General features: G+C 42.7%; 1 protein-coding gene across 1 annotated transcript; it reads right to left on the reverse strand.

Annotated features, from left to right (window-relative positions):
• Positions 1-515: 515 nt before the first annotated feature.
• Positions 516-22395, reverse strand: inhbaa (inhibin subunit beta Aa). The gene is made up of 2 exons (XM_022218202.2): positions 20818-22395; positions 516-3950 (listed from the first exon to the last, which is right to left on the reverse strand). Exons 1-2 carry the CDS (start codon positions 21326-21328, stop codon positions 3148-3150), a joined length of 1314 nt encoding a protein of 437 aa, XP_022073894.1. The 5' UTR covers positions 21329-22395; the 3' UTR covers positions 516-3147.
• Between the last annotated feature and the right edge of the window lie 86 nt (positions 22396-22481).

Consider the following 22481-nt stretch of genomic DNA (forward strand, 5'->3'; position numbering starts at 1 on the left):
AAATGTTTTAGTATGTTCTATAAATGTTACAGTATGTTCTATAAATGTTACAGTATGTTCTATAAATGTTTTAGTATGTTCTATAAATGTTACAGTATGTTCTATAAATGTTTTAGTATGTTCTATAAATGTTGCAGTATGTCCTATAAATGTTACAGTATGTTCTATAAATGTTACAGTATGTTCTATAAATGTTATAGTATGTTCTATAAATGTTACAGTATGTTCTATAAATGTTTTAGTATGTTCTATAAATGTTACAGTATGTTCTATAAATGTTACAGTATGTTCTATAAATGTTACAGTATGTTCTATAAATGTTATAGTATGTTCTATAAATGTTACATTATGTTCTATAGACATCATGCTGTGATTTTACTGGTTTCCATGGAGATCAAACTGGGCTGAATGTGGAACTAAGATCAGTTTAACGCTCCTGGTCTAAACGTTTCCGTGGTGAAATTTTTCTGATTTAAATGGAACAAAGTGAGCAGGAAAAGGACCAATGAGATGCCTTTCTTTGTGTACATCCTTTAAACTTTAATGGTGAAGCAGAGAACAATAAACAAAAAATACGGTAAAATAAATTAGATTAGAAAAATGCCACAAGCACATTGGATTTGTACAACAAAGCAACGCAACAGACTGGAGTCTTGGTTCCATATATACAGAATAAAAAATAGACTTTTTATTCTTTGTCCACTTCGTTCAGTGTCATTTTTTTTCGTCTTGACAAAAATAACAGAATCGGAACCTAACACAACCACTTCCTCTTTTAGTCCTTTTTTTAGGCTTTTTTTCTGCACTGACGTTTTGTTTGTACACGGTCCAGAAGAACACCGACGACCCGAAGAAAGAAAAGCACAAATAAACCGTGGAGAGGCGGCTGACCGTCCAGACTTTGGGCGAACAAACCATCGGAAAACAAGCAGAACCTGACATCCGTTTCCTCCCAGAAACATGGCGCTGAGCAGTAAAGCATCATGGGAAATGGAGTCGTGGACCAGAAAAAAAACCCACCACAAGTAAAGGAGAAACTAAACGAAGCTACGAAGTGAAACGTCCACATTTTACAGACTTTATTCGGAATCGTCTGCAGTTTTTACACCAATCAGGCTGGAGGAAGAGAATCTGGTCGACTCTTTGGCGTCCTAAAGCGAACTCGAGGTTTGTTTCTGTTTTACCAAAAGACCTGCTGAGAATTTACTGCAGCAACGTCGAAGCTTCTCATTTTAAAACCAATTTCAGAAAGAGTCAAAAACGACCTCAAATCGGTGTAAAAACCATCCAGAAACCAGCCGGCAGGTTTAAAAGTCGCTTTATCTTTTAGAAAAATCTGGTGGCTTTCCTGCTGCTCGACTCGTCTCTTTATCCGAAATATTTAAAATTCACCAAAAATAAACGTTTTCCTGGAACCACATTCTGTGAAAAACAAGAAATTCTGCAAAATCTCTAAAAACTAACCAAAAATAAACCCTTTCCTCGAACCAGATTCTGGGAAAAACAAAAAATTTGCAATATTTTCAAAAACCCAGCAAAAATAAACATTTTCCTGGAATCAGATTCTGTGAGGACAAAAAATTGCGAAATATTTCAAAATTAACCAAAAATAAACCTTTTGCTTAAATCAGATTTTTTGCAAAACAAAAAATCTACCAAATCTTTAAAAACTCACCAAAAATAAACCATCTGTTGGAATAAGATTTTACGAAAAACAAAAATTCCACAAAATTTAAAAAAAGATAAACAAAAATCTTTGCTTGAACCAAATTCTATGAAAAATAAAAAATAATGCTAAAATTTTTTGTTTGTTTCTGATTCCAACTGAAGGTTTATTTTTGGAAAACATTCCAACGAGATCATTTGAAGCTCAGATTTGTTGCTGATGATGTTTTTTTAAACCTGTTGATTTAGCTGAAGGTCGTTTTAATGTCAACGTAAAGTTACTTTAAGGATATTTTTATGAATTTTTTGAGTGAAAAACATCACCTAAAACATTTTTAATTTCGGGGCAGCTCAGACTTCATTATTTAGGCCGATTACCGAGGACCTTTTTCTTCCTCTAAGTGCTTTTAGTTCAGATGCAGCTTCGGAACAACGTGATGTTTGTAGCCGAGCTAACTGTCAGCATCGCTACAGATGTGGACAGAAACCTGATGTTTGACTCTTAGCGCAGGTTTTCGGTTATTTTTGTGTTTTTCCAGGCATCGGTTTGAAACACACTTCATCTTTTTTCAATTTTCTTGAAACAAACACAGAAAAAAAGCAGTTTTTTTAACTTTTGAATCTCGTTTTTCTTCTCTTCAGTCTCTGTAGAACCTCTGCCTGACTGACAGCCGGCTCGGCCAATCAGAAGGTGTTTTAGTGGGAGTTTCTCACTATTAGTGCAAAACAACGTTTGTAACGTTCAAAAATCAACAATAATATTAATATACTGACAATAATAATTAGAACATCAACATGGTAACCATGGCAACGAAAAGAAGTGTTTGGTTCCAGCAGCCGCCAACTTGTTTCTTTCAAGTATCTCTCCACACACACAGACACACACACTGTAACACACACACTGTAACACACACACACTGTAACACACACACACACACACACACACACTGTAACACACACACACACACACACAGACACACACACTGTAACACACACACACACACACACACACACACAGACACACACACTGTAACACACACACTGTAACACACACACTGTAACACACACACACACTGTAACATACACAGTAACACACACAGAGTCTTTCTTCGTCGGACATTTTAAAGTAAACAGTTGGAACAAACAGAGTAAAGTGGGTAAAGGTCGTAATACGTGAAACAAGTTGCATAGTTTTACAGTTTTAGAGTTTAGAGTTTCGTGTTCGTAGTTTTTTCAGGCACCTCGTTGATGCTTGGCGGTGCGTGAACGTCTCAGCCTCATAAATACGACTCACTCCCTCCATTTGTAGCAAAAATATATTAGATATTCTTTTTTTCTCTCTTTTTTCTTGTCGCCCTGGAGACTCTGAGTTCCGCCGAAGTCGACTTTTAGTCCCAGACAGCGACTCGGAGCGGCGACTCGGAGGGCGGCGGACTGTCGGACCGACTCCGGTTTCCCTCGGCCGCCGAGTCCCGAGTGGCTTTATGAACAGCCGCACTCCTCGACTATCATGTTCTGGATGTCCTTCTTGATGATCTTCTGCTCCTCGTTGTAGTACAGCATGGACATGGCCCGTAGCCGGGTCGGCACGCAGCAGGACCGCAGGTTCTGGAAGGGGCTGTAGCCCCTCATGCGGTAGTGGCTGATGACGGTGGAGTGGAAGGACAGCGTGGAGCCGGTAATGCTGGCCACGTGGGAGGGGCACTCGCCCTCACAGTAGTTGGCGTGGTAACCAGGCGGCGCGATGATCCAGTCGTTCCAGCCGATGTCCTTGAAGTTGACGTAGAACTGCCGCTTGCAGCAGACCCGGACCTTCCCGTCGCACTCCAGGCCTCGCTTGCGGCGCCGCCGCGAGTCTCCGCCGTCGCCCTGCCGCACCACGGCCATGAGGAAGGGCCGGTGGGACTGCTCCCGCTGGCCGCCGCGCTGCGACGCCTCCGACACCAGGACCAGCGTGGCGCCGGTGTCAGCGCAGAGGTCACAGGTCACCCTGAGGCCCAGCGTGGAGCCGCCGGCCTCCAGTAGCGTCTGGACCGACGCCGACACTGGGAAGGAGTGCCAGCCGCTGCGCCGGGTGTCCACCGTCTTCTCCGCCAGCGGGGCCTCGTCCTGCGGCGGCCGGCCGGCGGTCGGACCACGATGGTGGAACAGACGGATGGTGACTTTGGCTCGGCTCCGGTTGGACTTGGACAGACGGAGGAAGAGCCAGACGTTGGCCTGCTCCACCAGAGAAAGATCACCGCCGTCTTTAGACAAGACGAAGTTCACCACACCTGGAACCTCACCTGAGGAGACACAGACACCAGGTTAGAACCACACCAGAACAGCAGAACATCAGCAGAACATCAGAACATCAGGTTCTTTTATGGATCAGTTGGAGTGTCAATACCAGAACAAACTGGACCAGAGTTTCCTCTAAAGTCTTGTTTGTCCAGATAAGTTCAGTTTTCTGAAACTGGAGGCCATCAAACCAGAGCTAAACATCAGGACTCAGTCATTTCATGGAAATAAAGTTAATGTAACGGATTTCTTTTTAATTTTTCCCCTTTATGTGCGTTAGGGGCATGTGTCCGTCTTTTAGTGTCACTGATGGGATTCTTGAATCTTCTTGTGTCATTTTTGTGAGAACAGTGAAAACCTGAGAAGTTAAAAATGAGTTCCTCTCTTTAGGTCTTTCGTGTACATGAAGTTTCCTTCCAGCTAACAGGAAGTGTGTGTAAACTGCAGCTATTCTTTGATGATTAACAGTGAAGGTAGTTTCTGTTTAGTGACGTGTAGTTTGGTGTAATTTAACAGGAAATCTACAGCAGAAGTTCAGTCACAGTGCAGCTCTGTGGAGCTTTGCTGCTGAACAGCTCCTGGTTCCTCAGTCTGAATGAAACCGTTCAGAACCAGACCAGAAACAGAACCAGAACCAGAACCAGACCTAGACCCAGAACCAGAACCAGACCTAGACCCAAAACCAGAACCAGAACCAGAACCAGAACCAGAACCAGAACCAGACCCAGAACCAAAACCAGAACCAAAACCAGACCTAGACCCAAAACCAGACCCAAAACCAGAACCAGAACCAGAACCAGACCCAGAACCAGAACCAAAACCAGACCCAGAACTAAAACCAGAACCAAAACCAGAATCAGAACCAGACCCAGAACTAAAACCAGAACCAAAACCAGAATCAGAACCAGAACCAGACCCAGAACCAGAACCAAAACCAAAACCAGACCCAGAACTAAAACCAGAACCAAAACCAGACCCAGAACCAAAACCAGACCCAGAACTACAACTAGAACCAAAACCAGAATCAGACCCAGAACTAAAACCAGAACCAAAACCAGAATCGGAACCAGAACCAAAACCAGAACCAAAACCAGAACCAGAACCAGACCTAGACCCAAAACCAGAACCAGACCAGAAACAGAACCAGACCCAGAACCAAAACCAGACCCAGAACTAAAACCAGAACCAAAACCAGAACCAGAACCAGACCTAGACCCAAAACCAGAACCAGACCAGAAACAGAACCAGACCCAGAACCAAAACCAGACCCAGAACTAAAACCAGAACCAAAACCAGAACCAGAACCAGACCTAGACCCAAAACCAGAACCAGACCAGAAACAGAACCAGACCCAGAACCAAAACCAGACCCAGAACTAAAATCAGAACCAAAACCAGAACCAGAACCAAAACCAAAACTAGACCCAAAACCAGAACCAGACCCAGAACCAAAACCAGAACCAGAACCAGAACCAGAACCAAAACCAGACCTAGACCCAGACCCAGAACCAGACCTAGACCCAGACCCAGAACCAGACCTAGACCCAGAACCAGACCCAGACCGGTGTTTCCTGGAAGGTCCGGGTCCTCGGTGGGCTCCGTAGATGTGGGTCTGTCGCTGGTGGGCGTTGGGACCCAAATCAAAGAGTGATTGTTGGTGAATGGTCTGTGGAGGCGAGGTTCTCACTTAGATCATCTTCAGGATAGAAAGTAGAAGCTCTGTTCATTCATCGTCTCTCTAAAGGACTGAAATAAAAGACCTTTAACAGCTCTCTGCTGTTCACAGTTGGTCTTTTAAATCACAGAATGTTTTCACAGATATTTAAACACTAAATGTTGGAAAAGAACAAAATACACATTCATGAAGCATTTACAGTTTTTTTTCTGGTAAATTATAAAACTTTTTGTGATTTAAGTTGATATAATCCGAGAAAAACTGCTTTGTTTTGTTTTTTGTTTTTTTTTAACCATTTTTGAGACGTTAATTTGCAGATTTTTTTACGGTTAATCTATGAAAGAAAACATTTTTTCCTCTGATTTTACTGTTTATTATCTGTAGGATAACAAATGCAGTCAAACTGTGCAAAAACCCAACAGATTGTTGGAGAAATTGGAGTTAAAGTGTTTAAAAAAGGCAGAGGATCAGGTCCAGCTGCTTATTAGAACAACAGACATGTGATTTCCAGCCTCTGACGCTGCTGCTCTTCTGCTGAATCATGTTAACTTTCAAAACCAAAGGAGTAATTATCTACCGCTGCATTCTGTGCTCAACCAGGGCGCAAACATCCAGTTACCTCGATGTGGAAACGCCAAAATTAAACGGCAAGTTGGTCCAAGATCCAGATTATCGTCAAATACCGTTAAAAATCCAGTTTCAGTCTGCAAGTACTCAGTTTAGGACGTCATAAACAGAGACAGACCAACAAACACCCGGTCAAAATCATTAAAGACTAAGTTTAGACCATCAAACAATTGATTTAGACCATTTAATGCCCAGTTTATACCATCAGATATTTTGTTCACATCATTAAATCTAAATATACGTCGAAATTAAATTATCAGATTCTTAGTTTAGGTCGTCAAAAATGGATTTAAACCAACAAATACCCAGTTTAGATCATCAAACACTTGGTTTAGATAACCAAAAACCATCCAACGCCCAGTTTATACCAATAAATATTTTGTTTACATCCAAATTCAGTCATCAAATACTCAGTTTAGGCCATCAAAAATAGAGTTATACTATCAAACAACAATGGTGAGCATTAAAGACCATCAAACATCCAATTTACACCATTAAACATGTTGTTCACACCATCAAATTCAACTATGCATCCCATTTCCACTGTCAAATACTCAGTTTACATGATCAATAATGGATTCAGACTCTGGAAAACCAAAAAGCAACAATTTAGAACTCATAAAATATCCAGTTTAGATGATTAAATGTGATTATATATCTAGTTTCAACCAATAAATATTAAGTTTAGATAATTAAAAATGGAGTTAGATGACCAACAACCAGCTTAGACCAGTAAATACCATTAAACATCCAGTTTAAACAGCAAATAAGACAATCAAAACTGTTTTAGACCAACAAATGCTCAGCTTAGACCTTCAAAGAAAGAGTTCACTGCTGAATCTGAATTTGTATTTTTCACAGGAAAAAGCAGAAATGCCCCAACAGATTCATGAAATTTAAGGCGGACATACACCGAGTGTTCGACTGTTTCTGGTATTCGACCGTGAGCTCTGACTGGAAGGCCTTGAATGCATCACGGAGGAATCCAGATGCTCATCTTCAGCACTGTTGCTTATTAAACCAGAAGAATTCCAGCAATGTTCACGGTCACGAGCAGAAAACAGGAAAAGACCCAAAAAAAAGAAAAGAAAAGGGGAAGAATATACGAGCGTCTGCTGAGATTCTCGTCCAGGGGATCGAGTGCACGAGAGGCCAGAACAGGACATGAAGTGGATCAGAAGTTTGGTTCACTGCTGTCCAGTGGAGCAACAGAGCAGGTGAGAAACTACAAGTTCCAGCAGCTCATTTACACTCAGAGACAACAAGTGTGTTTCCTGGAGTCTGTCCGACCTCTGCAAGTCTTCAGCTCACAGCTCATCACCTCCCTGTAATCCCCCTCCATTTACACAAGACTGATCCTTACAAACTCTCGTCTCGACAACTCATAAAAGCTGATTTCTGGGCCAGCGGGCGGTGAGGGAGGAGAGCACACGTCCTCTAGAGTTACATCCCTTCTCTTCACCGAGGGAATCGGGGAGCTGGAGCCTTCAGGTGCATCTCAGGGTCACGTTTTCCGACCAAACTGCTCCTTCAGGCTCGTCTTTAAACCTTAAAAAAAGCTCAGCTAGAACACTTAAAGTTTTACACCATGAAATATTTATTTTATTCCATCAAAACACGTGTTACATCTGGTTTAAACCACCAGAAACAACGTTAAAGGACTCAAATCTGTTCATTTAGACCATCAACAACCTTCATAGAAGCAGTTCAGAGAATCCAATGCTGAGGTAATAAACGTCAAATACCATTACAGAGCCAACCAGCAAATACTCAGTTCACACCATCAAATGCCTAGTTTACAATATTAAATACCAATATGCATGGAGTTTCAACAATTTAACATGAAGCTGTGAGGAAACAGTTCAGACCATCAAATGTCGAGCTTAGACTGTCAGACATTAACTTTACACCGCCTAAAACCAGTTTTTATCCAGCCTAGACCAATAAAAACCTACTTTATACCATCACATACTGAAGAATATCACATTTCAATCATCAAATATTCAGTTTCAACCCCCAGAAACCACCTGTAGGCCATTAAAACCCATCGTATATTCAATTTAGACCACCAAAAATACAGTTAGACTATTCAAAGACCTGTTAGGGCACCGAACATTCAGTTTAGATCGTCAGCAACCATCATACAACCAGTCTAGCCCATCTAACACTCAGCTTAGATCATAAGAACAGAGTTAAACTACCAAAAACCCAGTTTAAACCAGTTTCAGACCATTAAATACCGATAAAGGTCCAGTTCCAACCATCACACAACCGGAATGGGACGTCTGATACCTAATTTAGACCATCAACTACAGCATTAGACCACCTAAATCCCAGTTTAGACCATCAAATGCTCCGTTTAGACTATTAAATCCCAGGATGCATCCAGTTTCAGGCATAAAATATTACATTTAGATCCTCAGAAAAGAAGCTCGACTCTCAGAAATCCAGTTCAACCGACAAACATCCAGCTGTAGAAGGAAACGTGTCCGGTGGGCCACGCTCAAGCTGCTGGAATCTTTCAGAGAATCGAACTAATCTTTCATCAGCCGTTCACGTCTGACACTTCAGTTTGACTCTCTGACGCAGAAATGGGAAACGATAAACTGACATTTGAGTCGAACACCATCATTGGCAGCAGCCTCCAGACATTCCCCAACTCCCCCATTGGCCCCGGGGACGTATTATGACTTTGATTTGATTTATCAGACGCAGCGGCCAGCAGAGCTAAACAACAGATCCTGCCAGCGTGTGACACAAACACGGCGTGGTATGTTGTTAAAAGGACGGCTGGTTGATGATAAATCTTCTTAAATCCTCCGTAATCCCCTTAAACACACACACAGCGGAAAAAGACATCTATCGAGCAGAGCTTCAAGAGATTCAGTTGTTATCAGACACCTCAAAGTTCAGACTGAATCCACAGACAACAGAGGCCCAGAACCCAACCAGAACCCAGTCAAAACCCAACCAGAACCCAGTCAAAACCCAACCAGAACCCAGTCAGAACCAAACCAGAACCCAGTCAGAACCAAACCAGAACTCAACCAGAACCCAACCAGAACCAAACCAGAACCCAACCAGAACCCAGTCAAAACCCAACCAGAAAACAACCAGAACCCAGTCAAAACCCAACCAGAACCCAGTCAGAACCCAACCAGAACCCAACCAGAACTCAACCAGAACCCAGTCAAAACCCAACCAGAACCCAGTCAGAACCCAACCAGAACCAAACCAGAACCCAACCAGAACCCAACCAGAACCCAACCAGAACCCAGTCAGAACCAAACCAGAACTCAACCAGAACCCAACCAGAACCAAACCAGAACCCAACCAGAACCCAGTCAAAACCCAACCAGAAAACAACCAGAACCCAGTCAAAACCCAACCAGAACCCAGTCAAAACCCAACCAGAACCCAGTCAAAACCCAACCAGAACCGCTTCATCAGGACATTTTTTCTTTTCTCACATCAAAACAATCTGTAATTTTAATAAGGTTGCTTCAAAGATGAGTTACCAACTGCCCCAAGGTGGGGCAACCACGTTTTCTAAGAAAGCCAGTTTAGACCATCAAATACCAACAAACATCCAGTTTCAGCCAACAAACCTACGTTTAAGAGACAGATCATGAGAACCCAGTTAAAGCCATCCAATACCCAGTTTGGACCAAAAATACCCAGTTTGGACCAAAAATACCCAGTTTGGACCAAAAATACCCAGTTTGGACCAATAAATACCCAAGTTACACCAATATATATCCAAGTTAAATCAATAAATACCCAGTTTAGACCAGTATATACCAGTAAACATCCAGTTCCTAACCAAACCTAAGTTTAGACCATCAAAAAGCAGTTAGACTAAGAATCCAGTTCAAACCATGAAAAGCCCCTTTAGACCATTAAATACCACTATAGATCCAGTTTATACAATAATCAGAGCATCAGAAACCAGCCATCACATATCATCATGGATCTCCACCAACCAGCCATGTGTTCCTCTGTTACAGTTACTTTCTCAGAACTTCACACAAATAAAATCAGCCAATAAAAGAAGCTTTTAAGAGGAGGTTTAAAGCGCTCCTTCACATGTTTTCATTGGACTTTTACTGCTTGTTTTACTTCTTCTGTGGTTTATTTCTCTTGTTTTTGACAGTTTTGGCAGAAAAGAAAAGATCCTCTGATTCCATGTTGGCTTTCTGTTGCATCATATGAAGCATAAATCATAATAATGCATAAATAAGACTGATGTTTATGAAGCAGCTTCAGCAAATTACAATGAGACGAACATCGCAAAGAAATAGATCCTCAGAGCTGAAAGCAAAGCCAGGGAACACGAGGACGTTTAGGCAGAAAAATGCAGACGTTTTAAGTTTATTTTGGACTCCACAGCCATCAAACCTCATGAAGCTACTGAGGATCTTCAGCTCAGGCTGTTGAGGAAAACAGAGCAGCTGAAACCTCAGCAGAGTTCTGACCAGGTCTAGATTTATGAGCTCCTGATGAGGTGAAAATGAAGCAGCTGTAAAACACACAGCTCACATCCAGTTAGTCCGTTTCAGGATTCTGCACCTCGTCCAGCGTCCACAGGCCTCAGTGTCCAACAGTTACCCCGCAAAGCCTCAACATTACCCAACAAAAGTTATAAAAACCACAATATTACCCCGCAAAGCCTCAACATTACCCAACAAAAGTTATAAAAACCTCAATATTAACTCATAAAATGGTCAAAAACTCAGATATTAGCCCACAAAAGTGTGAAAAACAAAAATATTAACCAACTAAGGTTTAAAAAAGCTGGATATTAACACAGAAAAGAGTCAAAAACTCAGATATGAACACACAAAATGTCACAAACCTGGATACTAACACAAAAAATAGTCAAAAATCTTGGATATTAATATAAAAAAGGGTCAAAAATTTGGAAACTAACGCAGAAAATTGCCAAAAACGTTATTATTAATGCAGAAAATAACCAAAAACTTCATTATTAGCCCACAAAAGTGTGAAAAACCTAAATTTATATGAAAAAAATAGTCAAATACCTGGATAATAATAACGCACAAAAAGGTCAAAAATCTGAATGTTAAAGCTCTGATATTAATGTAACAGTCCAAAACTGAAAATTAATGTACAAAGGGGTCAAAAATATTCAGATTAACACAAAAAACTTCAATGACCTGAAAAACAAAACGCAAAAGTGCCAAAAAATATACACATGAATGTGCAAAAATCTACAAAATGTGTCAATAACCTCAATATTAATGCACAAAGCTGTCAGAAATCTGGATAGTAACCAATAAAAATGATATAAAAGCAGAATATTACTCTGGACAGTACTACACAAATTGCTGGAAACCTGGATATTTACGCACAAAAGCATAAAAAAACAACACTATGTTGACACACAAAAGTGCCCCAAAAATGGACATTGATGCATAAAAGTGTCAAAAACCTAAAAATTGATGTAAAAAAGTGTGAAAATGCGAAATATTAACAATCAAAAAAGTCAATAATCTGGATGTGAATAACCCTGTATATTAATTCAAAAAAGTGTAAACATTTAAAATTAGCATACAATAATGTGAACATAAACACACAAAATTTAAAACAGAATGGAACAGATCTCCACTAAAACATTCAGAACGTCCAGAAACACCAGAGTTCACATTCACCTCCACAATGTCACCATGTGGTCAAAACCATGAAGAATCATGAACAAAAGGGGCAGAAATCTGCAGAAAAGGGACAAAAACTCAGACATTAACCCACAACAGTGTCAAAAACCTGAATATTAATGCAGAAAATAGCCAAAAAAACTGAATATTATTGTATAATATAGTCAAAAAACTAAATGTTAATGTACAAAAGGGTCAAAAAAACTGGCTGTTAACAGAAATGAGGCAAAAAAGAGTGTCAAAAACCTGGATATTAATGCACAATATAGTAAAAATCTTGGATATTAATGGAGAAAACAGTCAAAAACTGAAATATTAATGCACAAAAAGGCCAAAAACTTGGATATTAATGCACAAGTGTCAAAAACGTAAATATTAACGCACTATATAGTCAAAAGCCGAAACAATAACATAGAAAATAGGAACAACCCTGGATATTAGGGCACAATATAGTCAAAAACTTGGATATTAACATGCAAAAGTGGTAAAAACCTGCACATTAATGCAAAAAATAGTCCAAACCCTGGATATTAATGCACAAAAGTGTAAAAAATATGGCTGTTCATGCAGAAAAAGTCCCAAAAAGTCAAATAGTAACCCACAAAAGTGTCAAAAACTTGGACATTCAGGCCCAAAACAGACAAATAAGTCTAATAAATAAGACAAATAAGTGTGGGCTGGTAAATGTTGGGTTCAGGGACAACAGCTCTGTTTCTATTCCTGTTTGAATCCATCATGGAGGCTTCAAAGAGCTGAGGACACCTGGCAGGTACAGCGACCAATCAGAGCCCAGATCAGCGCAGCAACCAATCAGAGCCCAGATCAGTGCAGCGACCAATCAGAGCCCAGATCAGCGCAGCGACCAATCAGAGCCCAGATCAGCGCAGCGACCAATCAGAGCCCAGATCAGCGCAGCGACCAATCAGAGCCCAGATCAGCACAGCGACCAATCAGAGCCCAGATCAGCAGCCTGCTGACAGTGCTGTGGTTTTCTGGGTGGTGTTTACGTTTATTCCTTCATTTTACTGCGGCTGCCTGCTGAAACGCTGTTGTAGCTCTTAAAAACGATGCTTCTGCTTTTTCCAAATAAAAAAGGAAGACCACTGGCACCGTTCTGCACATAATAGAACAATCTGGAGAACGTCAAGACCGGAGAGCCTCAAAACTGACAGGCAGCGCTGTAAAACCCCAGATTAGAGCGCACAAAGTGTCCAAAAACTGAAAATAAACGCATGAAAGTGGCAAAAAAAACAACAAATAAACACACAAAAGTGTCAAATCAATCTGGATATTAACACAGTAAAGTGTCTCTGAGTTCTCCTGCATCAATGTTTAACAGTAGATCCACAGAACGTGTTGTTGTTTATGTTTGTGTTGTTCATGTTTGTGTTGTTTATGTTTATGTTTTTGTTGTTTATGGTGTTTATGTTTGTGTTATTTATGTTTGTGTCGTTTATGTTTGTGTCGTTTGTGTTGTTTATGTTTGTGTTGTTTATGTTTGTGTTTTTCGTGCTGACAGTCAGGACAAGTGAACGGAGTGAAAGTGCAGACGGAGGGTTCCACTTAGAACCAAATTAAAGTTCTCTAAACGAGTCCGGTGCTGAGAAGCTGAAACTGAAAACCAGACGTCAGACTTCAGCTGTGATTCTGTTTTTCATTTTCAGTCTGCTCCATAAACCTCTGGACTCTCTCTGGGGACGATAAAAATTAAACCGTCTGTCTGTGTGTCCAATCAAGAACAGACGAATCCAGCATCAGTTTACAGACCACAACCCAGCAGCAGCTTCAGGAAGAAAACGCTCAGATTCAACCTCTGAACACCAAAAACTCTGCAGCAGCTTCGACAAGACCATCATCTTTTTATACAAAAATCACCAAAACGACATAAAAACTGGAAAAACACAAACAGTGATCGGATTTTCCAACGTTCCACGTCATCGAAAATCATCAAAAAACACCTGTTTCATTAAAAAAGTCTCTGAAAGAGATGAAAAACCACACAGATGAGAACAAAGACAACAAAAATGAGACACAGAGGTAAAACTGCAGTAAGGAAAATGAGCCTTAAATGAGGAAAATGAGCCTTAAATGAGGAAAATGAGCCTTAAATTAGGAAAATGAGTCACAGTGAGGAAAAACGGGGCTAAAGTGAGGAACAATCGCATCGTTTGGTTCGTCTGATTCTAGTCGTTCTTCATCAGGAGATCCGAGTTCTATTCTGAGATTTTCCATTTTAAAACTGAACGTTCTATTTTTCTCACCGGTTCTCCCTCACAAAGCTCTTCTTTTCTCTTCGGGACTACTTTGTGAGGCGGAGGAACCCGGCTGTTTGTGAGCAGCAGGTCTGGACTCAATCTGTGCTGTTTACTACCGAGTGATTCATCTCTGCAGACGTGGAACATCTTCAAAGCCCCGCCGGGCCGTGGAACGAGGAGGAGAGAACCGAGGATTCAAACCGGCAAACTGCCCCGACACTGTAAACACCATTAACACGCAACGGAGAACAGCGAGCGGCGGAACCCGTGGAACAAAGGCAGCAGAGGGAGGATAAACACAGAGGAAGAGCCGCTGCCAAGAAAGAGACGAGAGAAGAAGAGGAAAGGAACCCCAGCTGGCCCGGAACGTTCCCACAACGTTCCACCACAAACCCACCGCTTCTAATGGTTCTCTAAACAGAACATCTTAAACAAACGTTCCGTGAAGTTAGTACGACGTCCACACGTCAGAGGAGGAACACGCATGATGTTCCACCTTAACAGAGGAGGAACGTTCTCAAACCAGCATGCAAAGAAAACGTTCTCCAGATGTTATCGAGGCCTCAGATGATTTTTGTAGAATGTTCTCATACTGTGACATATGAACAAAGACGGAACGTTCTGCTGCAATGTTCTCAGAATGTTTATGAGAACTGATGAGTAAATTACAGAACATGTTCCGTGATAACAAAGGAGGAATGTTCTAAAACTAACACTTTAAATAGAACTGTTCTCCAGATGTGTCTCAGATATACTGACAAAGGTGGAACGTTCTGCCTGGAATGTTCCGAAGATGTTTTTGCATGTTCCGTGATAACAGAGGAGGAACGTTCTCAAGCTAACACTGAGAAAGCGTTTCCAAGAAGTTATCAGACCTCAGATGACAGAACGTTCTCAAACGTCAGAACGTTTTCTGAAATGGAAGGTGGAACGTTCTTTGCATGTTGATGAGGGAGTAAATTCATAGAACATGTTCTGTGATAACAAACGAGGAACGTTCTCAAATCAGCATTCACAGAATGTTCTCTGGATGTCATTAAGGTGGAACGTTTTTCCTGTTTTTTGAGGGAACACATTATAGAACGTTCTTCTACGAGACGTTTTCACATGAGACCAAAGGAAGAATGTTCTCAAACCAACATTTTGAGAACATTCCGTCACGAGGCCTCTTATACAGGACATTTTAGAACGTTCCTGTCATGTGGTGTACTAAAGGTGGAACATTTTGCCTATTTTTTGAGGGGCGTTCTCAAACTGACATCTCTTTCTAAGACGTTCTTGTATGAACAAAAGTGGAACATCGTTGTTGCAATGTTTGAAAGATGCTGTCGAGAGAATACGTTGTAGACGTTCTTTTACAAAACGTTTTTACACGTTACCTCAGATTCTTATACAGAACATTTTAAAACGTTCCTGTCATGTGATGTACTAAAGGTGGAACATTTCGCCTGTTTTTTGGAGGGAACACATTACAGAACCTTCTTCTATAAGACGTTTTTACGACACTAAAAGAAGAAACGCTCTCAAACTGACATTTTTTCTAAGACGTTCTTGTACTGCGGTATAAGAACAAAAGGGGAACATCGTTTCCACAATGTTCTAAGGATGTTGTTGAGAGAACCCATTACAGAATCTATACAACGTTCTCACAACATTAGATGATGACAAAGGTAGAACATTCTCAAATCAGAGTTTAAAAGATGCTCTCTAGATGTTATACGGAACATTTTAGAACGTTCCCGTCATGTGATGTGTTTAAGGTGGAACATTTTACCTATCCTTTGAGGGAACATTCTTCTACAAGACGTTTTTACATGATACTAAAAGAAGGAACGTTCTCAAACTAACATTTCATTCTAAGGTGTTCTTATACAAACAAAAGTGGAACATCGTTGCCGCAATCTTCTAAGAACGTTGTTGAGAGAACCCATTACAGAGTCTATGCAACGTTCTCACAGTGTTCCACAATGTTAGACGATGACAAAGGTAGAACGGGCTCAGTTCTGGGAATATAGCAGTCCAACGTTTTCAGATCTCCTTCAGGAGGAACGCTCTGGGAACCTCCTCGGAACGTGTCTGGAACACGGCGAGTTCTGCGAGGGGAGAGGCGGGACGAGAAAAGACGACAACAAAGAGAGCGGAGGGGATCAAACGCAGGAAGCAAACATGCTAATTGTGGTTTATTTTCAGCCTCTTTGGTGCGGGGTCAGTGAACCTGAGGGTTGCCGGTTCGAATCCGCAGACGGACCGGCCACCAGAATAGCAGCAACAATGACCGGCTTATTCCGTCTGCCGGGGTAGGCCGAGGTTACAGCGAGGCACATGAAAGCGGCTTGTGGAATGTCGCTAATGATGTGTTCAATTAAGTTCAATTAGCCTAATTGTCCTCTGCGTGGAGGCGGGGCAGGAGGGGGAAGATAAACAGGGACGGACGGGAGGAATTTAAACAGAAAAAAACAGATAGATATTGTGTCGGAGCCGCTAAACGGAGGTTGACACTTCGCCTCCGCCAAGAATCCCGTCGTCCCTCCGCTCCTCATCTCTGTCGCTCAAAATAATTACCGAGGTCCCTGAACGCATCGCTTCTTCCCAACAAAGCCCAGGACGGGCTGGGTGCAAAGTATTCTCACGGCAGGTCCGCGTACATCTTAGAAAAACAACTCTGCTGGCTCATGAGAAACGTGGCGAGGTCGTTTTTAGCTCGTCGGTTACACAACGTTCCCCGTGCCACTCGCTGCTTCGTCGTCTTCTTGGTCGTCTGCAAAGCGGCACGGATTCCAGACCGCCTCGAACTCAACACAAACGCAGGAACGTCACCGAGCGCTTTCCTCATTTTTCACCCCAACATAAAGTCCTGCAGGGAACTGAACGAAGAGACAGAACTCAGAAATGTCAGTATGACGCAAAAATAGCACACAAAGACGCAGAAATGACACAAAAATGACTCGAAAAGACAAAAAAATATGTAAAAATGACACTAAAAGGTGCATAAAGGAAATAAAAAGCTGCAGAAATGACACAAAAACACACAAAATATGAAAAGATGACAGAAAAAGCTGTAGAAACTTCATTAAAGGACTCAAAAAGGTGTAAAAATGAAATTAAAAGCCACAGAAATGACACAAAAGGAGACAAAAATGGCACAGAAATAGACAAAAATATGTAAAAACGACACCAGAAATGCAGAAATGACTCAAAAAGACGCCTAAATAACATGAAAAGACACAAAAATGATACTGAAAGATGCAGAAATGAAACGGAAATCACACAAAGACAGAAACATGTAAAATTGACATGAAAAGAGACAAAATACGTAAAAATAGCACTAAAATATGCATAAATTAAATAAAAGTTGCAGAAATTACACAAAAAACAAAATGACACAAAAGAGAAAAATGTAAAATCAACACAAAAAATGAAAAGATGACAAAAAGCTGCAGAAAAGACACAAAAAATATGTAAAAATGACACTTAAAGACGCTGAAATGATAAATTACATATAACGATACAAAAATATATAACGACACAAACAGAAAGAAATGACACTAAAAGGAACAAAAGATGCTGAATATACATAAAAAGACACAAAAATATATAAAAAGAAGACACTAAAGGACACGGAAATGAAACAAAAAGCTGTAAAGATGACACAAAAACACAGAAATATGCAAAAATACAGTAAAAGATGCAGAAATGATGCAAAAAGACAAAAACATGCAGCAATTACACTAAATGATGCAGAAATGACTGAAAAAGACACAAAAGATGCCAAAATGACACAAAAAGACACAAAAATATGTAAACAGACTCAAAAAGCTGCAAAAATTACACAACTGAAAGCTAAAAAAGATAAAAACAAAAAAATCAGGAAAGTCTTCCTCCTGTCAGTTCATTTCCATTTAAATTAAACTCAGACACGTTTTCTGTTATTTCATTTCTCTGATCATTTTATAGAACCGACACAAATGAAATCTGATGAAGAACGGCCACAGAGAGGCTAAACGACGAGAAACAGCTAAAACTAAACGCAAACGGACAAAAAAAAAGACGAGAAACCGACGCAAGGAGCGACAAACTGATGCCAAAAGGATAAAAATAGACAAGAAATGACCACGGAGATGCAAATGAGCTAAAAACAACCACAAAAAGACAAAAAACAACTCTAAATAGATGGAATAAGCTAAAAAACACACACAAATAGACAAAAAACAACTTTAAATAGATGGAAAACTGCTAAGTGAAGATGCAATATGATTAAAAATAGACTTAAAACGACTAAAAATAGACCCAAAACGACTAAAAATAGACAAAACGACAACAAAAACCCACAAAAGGACTCTTCTGGACGGGCAGCAAACACACCTGTAACTCCACCTCATTAAACACTAAGAGTCTCCCCCTGGTGGAACAACCAGGAACTACAGCTCATTTCATCAGATCTACTATTAATAATCAGGTGAAGAGGTGGAGGAGGCCAAAAACAGGCAAAAACAGACTACAGACTGGAGCGTTTACGCCCCCTGGAGGCTGAATCTGCTGTTAAAATGACTAAATAATCACATTTTTAAAGCGTTTATAGATTGAGGTGAACTGTTTTTTCCTCAGCCGTGACGTTTTTGTTGTGATTTCAAGCCGAGGCCGGTCCGACGGGCTGGTTCTGATTTAAGGACGATGAGGAGCTCCTCCTTAAAGTGTGTGTTTTCCTTTCAGTGAAGCTGCTCCTCTCGGCCTGTTTGCACAGATCCAGTTCATAAAAATCTTTTCCATCTGCTGCTCCAGACTCTCGCCTACAGAAACACCAACAGAAAATCCAGAGGAGCAGGAAGTCCCGCCCACTCCGCTGACTGACAGGTGCTGATCTGAAGTCTGGGTTTGGACACGCTCCTGGTGGAGTTCAGGACGGAAACGTCTTTCTCAGAGGAGGCTGAGGTGTTCCACGGAGAACCTTTCGACTCCATCCTGAAGGTTCTGGTCTCAGATCAGTGAAATCTGCAGCCAGAAACGGAAGGAGGCACGAACAGCGCCGCCTTTCAGCCGCCGGAAAAACACGACTAATGCAAACACCGTGACCCCAAAGAGACTCGATACAGGCTCAATAAAGACCCGATAGAGTCCTGATAGAAACCCGATAAAGATCTGATCAAGACCGATAGAGATCCGATAGAGACCCAAAAGGGACCTGACAGAGACCCGATTGAGACCTGAAACAGACTTGATAGAGGCCCGATAGAGACCCAAAAGAGACCTGATAGAGACCCGATAAAGACCCGATAGAGTCCTGATAGAAACCCGATAAAGATCTGATCAAGACTGATAGAGACCCAAAAGGGACCTGATAGAGACCTGATAGAGACCCAAAAGGGACCCGATAGAGACCCAAAAGAGACCTGATAGAGACCTGAAAGAGACCTGATAGAGACCCAAAAGGGACCCGATAGAGACCCAAAAGAGACCCGATAGAGACCTGAAAGGGACCTGAAAGAGACCTGATAGAGACCCAAAAGAGACCTGATAGAGACCTGATAGAGACCCAAAAGGGACCTGATAGAGACCTGATAGAGACCCAAAAGGGACCCGATAGAGACCTGAAAGAGACCTGATAGAGACCCAAAAGGGACCCGATAGAGACCCAAAAGAGACCCGATAGAGACCTGAAAGGGACCTGAAAGAGACCTGAAAGAGACCTGATAGAGACCCAAAAGGGACCCGATAGAGACCCCAAAGAGACCCGATAGAGACCCAAAAGAGACCTGATAGAGACCTGAAAGGGACCTGAAAGAGACTTGATAGAGACCTGATAGAGACCCAAAAGGGACCTGATAGAGACCCGATAGAGACCCGATAGAGACCTGAAAGGGACCTGATAGAGACTCGACAGAGATCCAAGAGGGACCCGATAGAGACGAGTTTAAAGGCGCTGCTGGAGTAAGTGTGCCCTGCGGCTTGTCTGCAGGCTGTTAACGCCTGACCCTCGCTGACTGCCGACTCGCTGTTTGTCGCTACCGTCTGTCAGGAAAACATTCCAGCACTGTGAGGAAAACACACACACACACACACACACACACACACACACAGCGACGCACAAATCTCCTCTGACTTTAAGTAGATAATGAGGTATTCTCTGAAAACAGCAGGAGGCGATTACAGAGGTTAGTGTGTGTGTGTGTGTGTGTGTGTGTGTGTGTGTGTGTGTGTGTGTGTGTGAGTACGCAGGTGGAATTAGCAGGTGGACACACAAAGAAACACACCAGCTGATCTCCGACGCAGCTGCATTTTAGTCATTCACACACAAACACACAAAACTGTAACACCATAATCACTCCATAAGTCATCATGGTTACACACTTTTTGTCGTTTGTGTTTTTTTAAAAGACACACACAGACACACACCTTGTCTTTCCGTACTCACAGGTTTTCTCTACGCGTCTCTTTAATGCAGCTGCATTTTTATCATTCACACAAAACTAACACATGCAAATATGTGCTGCTGTCTTGTTGCCCACACACACTGATGTCCACACACACATGTTCACACACACACACACACACACACACACACACTGATGTCCACACACACATGTTCACACACACACACACACACACACACACTGATGTCCACACACACACACACAGACACTGACCGGCCTCGGCGAAGGTGATGATCTCGGTGGTCTCCTGAGCGTCGCCGCCGTCGGCCCGTGATGTCGCCGTCGAGGCTCCTCCCCCCTGTCCGGCGGCTCCTCCCCGTCCTCCCCTCCCCCGAGCGTCGTCCTCCTCTATCTGCACGCTGCCGTCCTCGGCCACTCGCCCCACGTGCAGCTTCCGCAGGGCGTTGAGCAGCGCGGCGCGCGGCACCGGCCGGGTGATGTTGGGCCGGGCCTGCAGATGCAGCATGTTGAGGATGTGCCTCTTCACCGCCTCCACCACGTCCTGCTGAGCCGCCTCCTCCTCCTCCTCCTCGGGTAATGATGGGGCGTCCGCCGCCGTGACCCCTTCGTTCCTCCGCATCCTGGCCAGGGCGCAGGAGGGGCAGTGTGCGGCGGCGGCGGCGGGCTGGCGGTGGGGATGGAGGCTGAGCGGCTGCAGGTCGGAGGCGGCGCCGAGCTGCACCAGCAGCAGGAGGCTCCAGCTGAGCAGAGGCAGCGCCGACATGACGCCTCCTGATTGGCCGCGGTCGGTGATGCTGGTGGATGCAGATGCGCGGCCGGGAAAGAAAAAAAAAAGGGGGAAGCAAAGTCAAGTTTCTGGACAAAAGTGGGCCAAAAAAAATGGAGTCCCGGGTGGAGACGGAGGAGAGCAAAGTGAGCTTCCTCCTCCTCACTGTCTTTGTCTCAGAAGTTTGGAAGCTGCAAAGTTCAGCTCAGCTCACAGTCCACCTGCGAAACGGAGGGAAAAAAAGCTGCAAAGAAACGACAGAGAGGAGGACACAAGAAAGAGAAGAAGAAGAAAAAAAAGAAACGCCGAGAGAGAAAATGAGTAATCCTTATCTTTTTTGTCAGGGACAGATGGCTGGAAAATGTGGAGGCGTCACAAGAAAGAAAGAAAGAAGAAAGAAGAAAGAAAGAAGAAAGAAAACAAAACAAGGAGAAGAAAAAGGGAAAGAAGTGTGTGAGGTGATGAATGGACGGAGGGAAAGAAAGCAGCGAAGGAGAAGCTGCTGAGGTTCCTTGTTCCTGGGGTGAAGTTCTCCGACGGAGGGAGTTCCTCGCTGCTGCTGCTGCTGCTGCTTCTGTGTGGACTCGCACCAGTTGAATGGTTTCAGTGGAGTGGGCTGGACTCGCTCTCCTCGGCTTTCTTCCCTCTCTCTCGCTCTGGCAGCCTCCCACCATAATTATACCTCTCCTCCCTCCTCCTCCATCCCTCTCTCTCCTCCAGTCTCCTCCCATCCTGCTCCGTGACTCATAGCAACTTTACCTCTCCTCCCTCCTCCCTCCGCTCGGCTGCTAATGGAGCAAAGCTGGGATTCCTTTATCCTCCCTCCTCCCACGGCCGGCTCAATGAGTGCTGAGGGGAAAAATTCTTGGATGAACTGGATCTCGCCGGTGACTCTCCTGTCCATCTGTCTGGCCGCCCATCAGTCAGTCTGTCCGTCTGACACTCGCCATGTGTTTAGTCTGGTTGGCATCGAGGTTCATGACTGTACCGTCTCGTGGTTTAACTGCTGCAGATAACCGAACCTGTGAGGCAATGAAAGCTTCTTCACGCCACCGTTTCCACAGCCCGACATTTGCCCGGTTAATCGATGAGCTGTCTGGACCGTGAGGAGGAAAAAAACAGAACATTTTCACATTATGAAGCTGGAATC

This window comes from Acanthochromis polyacanthus, chromosome 20 (genome assembly GCF_021347895.1).
Source record: "Acanthochromis polyacanthus isolate Apoly-LR-REF ecotype Palm Island chromosome 20, KAUST_Apoly_ChrSc, whole genome shotgun sequence".
Lineage (NCBI taxonomy): Eukaryota > Metazoa > Chordata > Actinopteri > Pomacentridae > Acanthochromis > Acanthochromis polyacanthus.

Bases quoted from the DNA above. Each gene is read 5' to 3' on its own strand.
- inhbaa (XM_022218202.2), bottom strand. From the start codon at position 21,328: ATGTCGGCGCTGCCTCTGCTCAGCTGGAGCCTCCTGCTGCTGGTGCAG. The intron at 3,951-20,817 runs GTCAGTGTCTGT...GTGTCTCCTCAG, and splicing joins CATCACCTTCGCCGAGGCCG to GTGAGGTTCCAGGTGTGGTG.